Source organism: Xenia sp. Carnegie-2017, unplaced genomic scaffold, assembly GCF_021976095.1.
Source record: "Xenia sp. Carnegie-2017 unplaced genomic scaffold, XeniaSp_v1 HiC_scaffold_23, whole genome shotgun sequence".
Classification (NCBI taxonomy): Eukaryota; Metazoa; Cnidaria; class Anthozoa; order Malacalcyonacea; family Xeniidae; genus Xenia; species Xenia sp. Carnegie-2017.
The window spans coordinates 21,112,632-21,122,204 of record NW_025813486.1 but is presented as its reverse complement, the minus strand read 5'-3'; the positions used below and the strand labels follow the sequence as shown (position 1 = coordinate 21,122,204).

Here is a 9,573-nt window from a genome sequence, read left to right as displayed (position 1 = left end):
AACTCGTAGGATCTAAAAAGCAGTTAAAGTACCATTTACAATAAAAACTCCACCATCTTTGTCGTGACACTTTGCTAACACTCATGAGTCAGGAGTCAGAAAAATGCTATTTTAAATCACGAATTAACGTAACTTGCTTTACATCTGACCCGATTGCATCATAATTAAGACTTTTCATATACTTAAAAGGTTTTTTGTGATTTGACAGCGAGAAACTCTGTAAGACCTCCTTGCCGGTTGACGGATGCTAGTTTTGTACAAAATTTGTATCACAAACTACAAGCAACTTTCAATGTCAATGAATCGATACAAATGTAAATAATTCTTCTATTTACTCACAATGTCTCAAAAACGCTCACCAGATTGCGTTTGTTTGTTGGTAAGGACTAAAAACGAACAAAGTTGCGAATTTGGCTTTCAAACGTGTTCGATGTTATGTATGGTCGTATGTCATATATAGACTTACAGGAATTCCGTAGCAATAATTTTATATCAGCATCCAGATTTCGTAAAGGCTTGATGATGAATCATTTTCTGGGAAGGTGATGAGGTCATAATGGTCATTACACATCTTAGTCATATGACTGTCCCATGTTTGTTATTATATTGTTATCATTATGACTGTCAAATGTTAGTGTTATCACCACAGCGCATGCTCGCCACTAAAATCAACGAGGAGTGTGTTGTTGTTCAATTATGTGTTCAATCATCAAAATTTCACAATTTAAAATTCAAATAACTTTACAGATATAAATAAAGAAAACATGAAAATCAGGTCTTCATACAAAAGAAGGAAGCAAATAAAACCAACAAAAGCTTTATTTATTTCAACTTTGATGCTACGTTAGTCAACAAACTCCATAATATTTTCCCTTTCTAGAAGCATTTCCTGTGCACAATCGAAGGTCTAGATTCATCGTATTCTTGTTTCGAGATCCACATCTGTTGGAAGGTGGAAAGTGATGCCAAAATGGAGCCACCAATCCAGACAGAGTATTTTCTATCTGGTGGAGCAATGACCTTGATTTCTAGAGGGCAAGAGGTGATTTCTCTGCATTCTGTCAGCAATACCAAGATACATGGTTGACCCACCAGAGAGGACAGTGTTAGCGTCGAGATCCTTACGGATATCACTATCGCACTTCATAATGGAATTGTAGCATGTATTGTGGATACCTGCAGACTCCCTACCAAGAAAAGAAGGTTGGAAGAGTGCTTTTTAGTCGTATATATCGTCAATTTTCCACATTTCAAGATGGCGGCTTGCCTCACTCGTTCGCTCATTTGCTGCAGATAAAGGCAAGGTAATGATTAAGTTAGGATTAGGATTTGGATTAGGGATTGGGTATATAGAGGAATATATTCAGCTGCTGATACAGGCCAGATATGGTTAGCGCAAGGCTTTGGATTTGGATTAGGGATTGGGTGTATACAGGGTTGTATTAATAGCTGTAGATATAGGCCAGGTCTGGTTGGAGGTGTTAGGCTGAGTTAGGTTAGTTAGAATATAAGGTATAAAGTAATTTAGTACACTTTACCTTACTCATGAAATTTTTTAGACCTTTCTTCATAAGATGTGACTTCCTCCCCCAGCATACTTTAATTCTTTTTTGCTACTGGACCTTCGTGCATCATTGAATTTGTTTAGTGTCATGAGACCTTGCAATTCATTTATGGTATTTTTATTGTAAATCAAAATGAAACGAATATGTTTATGCTTAGATTATGTACTTATTTATCGAACTTACGTTTTAAAATGACAATTTTTTAACAGCCAACTTGCAAAAGATTTTGCTTCTCATTTTATTTTCAGATCAGATGTTGAGATTGAATTTTAGATTTACATTATCAATGGCGTTTTATCCCACGCATGATGAGTGGCTAAATATTTTAATTTTTTTTTCGTTAATATGGTTAGATTTGCGAGATATGTTTTGTGCTGAATTTATACCTACAACAACAGTGGGAAGACAGCCACCTTAAGTACCATATTAGCAATTGAACCTATTAGTTCAAATTCTTTATGCAATGTGGAAAAAATCACTAAAAAATTACATTTGCAAAAAAAAATTATGAACAATAATATGAATCCTAAACACCATGAACTTTTGCCAAAAAGAACTATCGACGTACGAAGCTGTGGATCTTACCAACATTTTTGTTGCGTGACTGAACTTTTAAAAATTCCTTATTACCACAAAGCATTACAAGAAGTAATTGTTACTAGATATTAGTTTTTAATTGTCTTTTGGTTATGATTATAAGTATAAAAATTAGCTATTTAAAATTTATCTGTAAGGATTTTTGTAATTTAACCTCTTCAGTTGCAAAAAAAAGATGTTTAATAAAATTCTAATTCAAATTTTATGTGAGTCTTATGTGTAAGATGGATTTAGCCACCATATGCAAATTTCTAACCGTATCTGATCAATTGAGCGTAACATTCTCCTGTTCTGAGCTTGCCACTATATAAAGCAGGTGAGGAGTCTAAGCTCATCACGACAAATCTAGTGAAATATTTGCATATATGGTCATACTGATTGGAAATAACAAAAACTTCAACATCTGTAGAATGACAAGAGATAGGCATAAAAATTGTTTAAAGGAATGTTCTGATATTTTATAAGCTGTCTTCAATAAATTAATATATAATTTAAACATTCTTTGCACATTCGCTTTTATAGGAAATAGTCGAATGGTACATGACAATACGCTATGCTAAATTGAAAATGTTGAAAGCTGGCAATGTCGATGTCGATGAAAAAGAGGTTAATTTTTTTATGGTAATTTTTCGAGTTTTGAGGTCTACAATTAAATATACATTTTAGTTGGTAAAGATAACGACGAAAGATTTTGTTCGTAAGGAAGTAAAGTTTCAAAACGAGGACCAAGGGTATGGAGAATATTCATTGTCGCTTTAGGCGGTGTAAAATAGTATTTCTTTTATATATTACCTAAAGCTATTTTTATTCGCATTGCACTGACTACGTAACCCAAATACTCCTCGCCAACTGCCATTTTATTGTTCAACACAAATTCATACGACTTGACCAGATCCTGCATGATGCGTCGAGCTGATTTCTTTTTTACCACTCTAGCGACTTTCTCATCATTCGATCTCGAGCGATGAGCGTGATCTGATCTTTGAGCGACGTGTCGAGCGACGCTCTCTTTGATTCAATCTCTCTAGCCACGCCCTCGATCTATTTGATTTTGATCTGATCTGAGAAATGACGCGCACCTTTGATCTGATCTCTCGAGCCGACGCGCCTGATTCGATCTCTAGCGACGCCGCAGGATGCCGCTGATCCACGCGCCTTGATCGATCTCGCCAGCGACGCGCCTTTGACGGGATCTCGCTGAGCGCCTATGCGCCTTTATTCGACGTGAGCCGATGCAATCTGACAATTCTGAGCACGTGCCTGATCTATCTTCCTGAGATGACGCCTAGATTTCGATTCAAGCAAGTGACGGATGATGGATGTCTGACTGCGCGAGGGGCCGAGACCTTTCTAACTGGTATCAAATTTCCTTTTAGGATAAGGGTTGGAAAGACAGATGGCTTTGTGTAGATGGTCGTCGAGTTATGTATTTGGAGAAAGCAACGGTAATTATATCCTAATGTCTGTGTCATAAGACTGGAAATTGCTGATGTAAAAGATTCACTTCAATTCGTATTGTTGTGACGCTACTTTGTGCTCAAATTTAATTATCTCTCTGTGCACATATTTTTTATAAAATTAAGACGAGTACACAACCCACTGTATTTAAATAGTTTGTAATATATTTAATAATCAGCGGCGTGGTCTTGTATGATTGTGATCACGTGGTTGATGACGACTTGTTGTCATTTTAAATTTTGTTACTTACCCCTTGATGCGTTGCTGGTTTCTAGGACGCGTTCCCGAAAGGCGAATTTGTATTAGGCACGAAAGGCTATGACGTCACCTCGGGTTTTAACGAATACGAGGCCCCGCTCGGCTACGGCTTTTCGATTCACACACCAGATCAAGTTTACGAATTCAGTGTTGGCACGGAGTTTGGTTTGGAATTCATGGGTCGTCGCAGATCTATTTTTCAATGGCTTTTCAAGGAGAAAAATATCGATTTTCAAAGACCAAATTCAAATTTATTTGATGGCATTTCTGTCGTACTCAGCATGCGTTCTATGCATTTTCAGGTAATAAATTTAACTGACATATACGCATAGATAAGACACAGACAAAATACGCAAAGGTAAGACACTTAATTGTGACTTCATTACTATCGTGATAAACTCGCAAATTAAGGCAAAGAATACGCTTAGTAATTGCCCAAATTATTACTATTTTTACTTGAAAAGATGAAAGATACGATTACAAAGTCAAAACTAAAGTAGTTTTCAAGGAGATTTGGCATTTTGTCTTGCTTCAAGGGCTTTTCAAATACACTAGAGACACATTAAGATTCAAGAGCTTTTCAACGAGTTAAAGGAGTAGCGGGAGCCCTGTTTAAGTCAATAAGCTCAGTATCTATCAATATCATCGATATAGTTAGTGTTCATCGCTATTGTTTGATTCAACCTATCTTAAAAGCCATTCGTGTTACGTTGATACTGCCGTTGTTCAGAAAATGAAATTGGCCAACAATGTTTGAAGGATGAAGTAAAATAAATTATAATTAAAAACGCTAACTCTGGCATTTTTTAATAATAACCAAAATGGTGCTTATATTAGGCGGGTAAGAACTGCATGTAATTGCATTCTTCAACACATCTCCCCCCCCGGAAGGAAACCCACTTCATCACCAGTTTCATACCTTCGGCTCTGACTCTACATAAAGTGTTCCACAACAGTCGTCTTGCAACAGGATCCATTCCAGTTGTTGGTTCGTCGAGAAAAACTATGAGTGGATCGCCAATCAAAGCTATCGCTGTACTTAGTTTGCGTTTGTTTCCACCACTGTAAAAAGAAAAGGTAATCTTTGTTTTCGTGAACTAAGAAGCCTAAGATTGTTATAAAAAGATGGCAGATTTTCGACGCGCCACATGCATAATTTTCACATAACATCACTCCTGATGAAGACACTAAACTGGAGAATATAAGGGCTACAGTTTCAACATCAGATCACTTCTGATGAAGACTGTAGACTGGAGTATATATGAACTAAAATTTAAACATAAGATCACTCCTGATGAAGACACCAGACTGGAGTATATAAGAACTCAAATTTCAACATCAGATCACTCCTGATGAAGATATTAGACTGGAGTATATAAGAACTAAAATTTCAACAGAAGATCACTCCTGATGAAGACACTAGACTGGAGTGTATAAGAACTAAAGTTTCAACGAAAGATTACTGTTGATGAAGACTCAAGACTGGAGTATATAAGAACTCAGGTTTCAACATCAGATCGCTCCTGATGAAGACACTACACTGTAGTACATAAGAACTAAAGTTTCAACATCAGATCACTCCAGATAAAGACACAAGACTGGAGTATATAAGGACTAAAGTTGCACAGCAGATCACTCCTCATAAAGAAACTACACAGGAGTATATAAATACTCAGGTTTCAACGTCAAATAAAACAAAATGAATATATAAATGGCAAAACCTCGGGTGAGCATTTATAGTACATATACGACATTTTCTTCTATTATACCTGTATGTTTTAGTTAACTTATCAGCATGTTCCGTTAGCAACACTGATCTCATTAAATCTTCAATCAATGGATTGATCTCATGACTGGGGACTCCACGAAGTGCAGCATACATTTGTATCATCTCCCGTCCCGTCAATAAATCGATCAAAGCATCAAATTGTGGACAATAGCCTATTCGTTGACGAACCTTGGTAAACAAGATAATTTACATTTAAAATTATAATTTTCATTTACAAAATAACATGTATAACGCGTGCTCTGATTGGTCGATGCTCGTGTTTGCATCAGGCCATCAAAACACGCAAAGTTTAAACATGAAGCATACTGACTCATGAAAATAACGTTTACAAAGGCACTTGTCACCAATTGAAGTATTTGTTTTTGACACAATGGTGGAAACGTAGGAAGATCGATAATTGGGGGTTTCCGGGGGGGTCATAATCATATATGCATATATCAATACTCTCTCCCCCCAATTATCAATGGTTGACCACAGTCGGTACTAAATATACAGCACCAAGTTGCGCAGCCAAATGGTATTGTTTGTTTTCTATGGTGTGGCTACAGAATAACGAACATAAAGAAGGTCCTTTCTCTACACAGTTGAAACTAGCCGACGTTTTTATTTTGCCTGTTTCAGGAGTAATTGATCCGCAACTAAGGAGCTGTTTACATGATCCCGGTTAACCGGGATACAGTGAGGCGTGAAATGATTTCGAGGAATTAATAGGAGGCAAACTTCAAAGTCAAAAACTAGAACTGTTTGTTAAATGCCGCAAGTCATTCCTGCTGTAATTCTCAAATTAGGCCAAATTGGTTGTTTTAATTTTAAATGTTTTGCGTAGTTATTAAATCAGAATATTGTAAAATTTCTCGAAAAGATTTATCTGATGATAAGTATTATATCGTTTCCATTTGCCAAAATCATTTGCCGCCTCACTGAATCCCGGCTACCCGGGCTCATGTAATCAGCCCCAAAGGCGTAACGGCAATTGAAATAAATTTCATGCTTGAAATTTGCAACGAACAGTAGCCGCGATTCGTATGTATTATTGTCTTCAATTGCGTTTACAGGTCTTTGGGGATCAATTATTGCTGAATCATGCAAAGTCTGAACGTCGGCTGATTTCAAAGACGAGCAGTTTTGTCGAAACATCCTGTTGAGCCACTACACTGTGGTAATAATACGGGTGGCACAAAAAATGTCAATGAAGTTATCTTCGATATATTCCTCATACTGTGCTAAGGCTGTGTTTCGCTACATAAAGTGGTTTCGTTGGAGGGAGAAGAACCAAAATGGCGGACAATACAACGGACCATTGAAACGTTTATATTTTACAAGGTTGTTCTGCAGAGAAACTGAAATATATTTGACCAATTATCTCCTAAGTGGCCGACACAAGCAACAACTGAAAAGGGAGTTCATTTATGAACAAGTAAGAAATTATTTGTTATGTAAGTAAGAGTTAGTTGTTCGATCTTTGAACGTCAAATGTAATTCGCTTGGCTTGTATTTATGGCTGGTTACAACTTGTTTTGCGTCGTAATATTATTGAACAATTACATGCGAAGCTCCATTTCGTAAATGAGCAACACTAAATATTGCAACAGAAATTTAACAGACATTGCAACGTCAACACTAAATATTGCAAAAGAAATTTACCACTAGAAAATAACATCGGCGCGGTCAAAAATATTTGCCTGTTCCTGGCATGCATTTACGTCATGAGCCGCGTCAAGTTGGGTGATTTCAACAAAGATTTTCGTTATTTACAATGTAGATGTCATGAAAAATGGCAAAAATTGTGTTGTTGTTTACTCACAGAAGAGTAGTGACATACCACAGTGTTGAAAAATCTGCGAATATGAAATTTGCATAACAGCCTCTTCAATGGCTGCATACCATTGCCTGTTCAACTTTTTCCGCAGTGACGTAGTAATGACTAGTTCGAGACTAGTACGATGGCTAAACAAACAAAACTAACTACGAATTTTATTTAATTTACATCCTAAATTCCAACCACAAAATTCCTTTAAATTGCGTGTACGTCTCCTTAAGGATGAATTACTTCTTTAAAGTCTTGATGTCGGATCAGCCTCGTAGCCATGCGCTTTGAATTATTTGATGATTAATAAATTGAATGTCACGTGACGTGTGTGGGCGTCGCGCGTTAGCGTGGCTGTTGCAAGCCGCGATTTTCCATTTTTTATTCGCGCATGTCGTCCCGCACTGCATTTTTTCGCACAAATGGTTCAGGGCGTCAAAGCGCCTCGGTACAAGGATATCATGTTCACAGTTCGAGGACAGATAATTGAAATAAATATATAACGGAACGTAAAGTACCCATCCAGTTGTAAATTTGGTTCAATGGTCTTTACATGATTCTTCAATTTAAGTTAAAGCGGGAAAGGTCGAACAAATCATGTTAGTCAGGCAGACAGAAGGAAAAACCTTACCGCATCGAGGGGCAATTCCACTATGCCTTCAATTTGTGCTTCATAACGTAGTAATAATGTTTTAACATGTCGGCAACGCAAAAATATCTTGTATGTTGTTTCCGACGCCGTTTTGTTTAGCATTTTGATAATCTGTAAATTTTGCGCAAAATGGCGTCGAAAAATGAAGAGCCCGTAATTAAAAAACACCACTGCAATATCAAAAATGCAAATACTTAATGTCATCGCTTGCTTTTGAGAAGGAAGAAAACAAATACAAAATTACAACAAACGTCATGAAACTCTTTTATTTATTAAATGATCTTATTTTGAGTTTGCGGCGAAGGAACGTCACCAGGTGAGCAATGGCCGACAAACCTTGTGCAATACCGCCAACACAAGGGGGCCGCTACAAGCGACGTAGATCGGTATAGGTTGTGAACCTCTCCCCCAAGGAAACGATGGACGTGATGAGATCGTCAGAAGCGGTTGTAAAAAAATTGTGAAACACAAAGAGAACATAGAGGACCTTACCGAGAGTGGCAGCTCCGTCACCGGGAAGATTGCTTCACCAAGACGATTTGCCTCAATTACGATGTCAAGAAGACCAGCAGCAGCAAACCTCTTTCCGATAACAGCAATGAATATACACATTGTATGAAACCCGCCAAGCCGCAAAACAACGAACTGCTTAAGATCTATGTACCTTGGATTCATCATAACTTCCAAAGCCATAGCGTATTATGCCATATCTAGCACCACATCTGTTTCGATCAAACCAAGTTTTTCTGTCTTCACCTTTGATTGACGGAGGAGTTCCAGTACAGTATCATGGGACGTTAGAGATTTATTAATCGACGGCAGGTATCCAATTTTATGGTAGCTGTTGCTGTCGTTGTCGCACAATAAATAATTAAAGCCCGTCCAAATAAGTATATGCAGCTCAAAATTTGTTTGATTGACTTGAGTTCTGGCGATGATCCAAAGCGTATCAAAAATGTAATAGAGTTTCACTTCGTCTTTGTGCATGCATAGCTGACTGCTAGTCGTGACTTCTGTGTTTTTTCGCTTCACCTGAACATACGAAGGTATCTCTGTTAGAAGAGATTGGAACTTTTTCGTTTTTTGTTTCATACATCACTGTGGAGACACTATAGAAGAGGGCTGAGACTCATTTATTACAACATCTGATGGCTGGAGGACAATGCCATTTGTACAGTGCAAACTAAGCCATTTGAGACTTTCGGGATTGATGTCGTTGTTATCCCAAACAAAAGTGACGAATTGAGATGGCTGAATAATGGCTGGAGAGAAGAACTTGTGAACTTGGTCTTTTGAATGTTCCATTACCAGAGAAGTTTCAAGAATAAGCACATCATCATAAGACATCCCGTGGCCAAACTTTTGTGTCTAGTTGACAGCTATTTTGGAGCCAGTCTTTCTTTAGATGCAGAAAGGAAAGGTTGTATGTTGCTTTGACGTTTTTTCC

The 9,573-nt window shown here is 37.4% G+C and overlaps 3 protein-coding genes across 3 annotated transcripts; 1 reads left to right on the top strand and 2 right to left on the bottom strand.

Annotated features, from left to right (window-relative positions):
* Positions 1–681: 681 nt before the first annotated feature.
* On the bottom strand, positions 682–1,285 carry LOC124448052 (actin, muscle-like). Its single transcript, XM_046999072.1, is given in 2 exon segments — positions 682–1,051; positions 1,053–1,285. Coding segments are annotated over 2 exon segments (270 nt in total). The 5' UTR covers positions 1,148–1,285; the 3' UTR covers positions 682–876.
* Positions 1,286–2,872: 1,587 nt separating this feature from the next.
* LOC124448051 lies at positions 2,873–4,672 on the top strand. Its single transcript, XM_046999071.1, has 3 exons — positions 2,873–2,893; positions 3,539–3,607; positions 3,896–4,672. The coding sequence occupies exons 2-3, from the start codon at positions 3,587–3,589 to the stop codon at positions 4,208–4,210; spliced, it is 336 nt and encodes a 111-aa protein (XP_046855027.1). The 5' UTR covers positions 2,873–2,893; positions 3,539–3,586; the 3' UTR covers positions 4,211–4,672.
* A 39-nt stretch (positions 4,673–4,711) lies between these two features.
* On the bottom strand, positions 4,712–8,819 carry LOC124449342 (phospholipid-transporting ATPase ABCA3-like). The gene is made up of 3 exons (XM_047000273.1): positions 8,619–8,819; positions 5,648–5,835; positions 4,712–4,940 (listed from the first exon to the last, which is right to left on the bottom strand). The coding sequence occupies exons 1-3, from the start codon at positions 8,817–8,819 to the stop codon at positions 4,712–4,714; spliced, it is 618 nt and encodes a 205-aa protein (XP_046856229.1).
* Between the last annotated feature and the right edge of the window lie 754 nt (positions 8,820–9,573).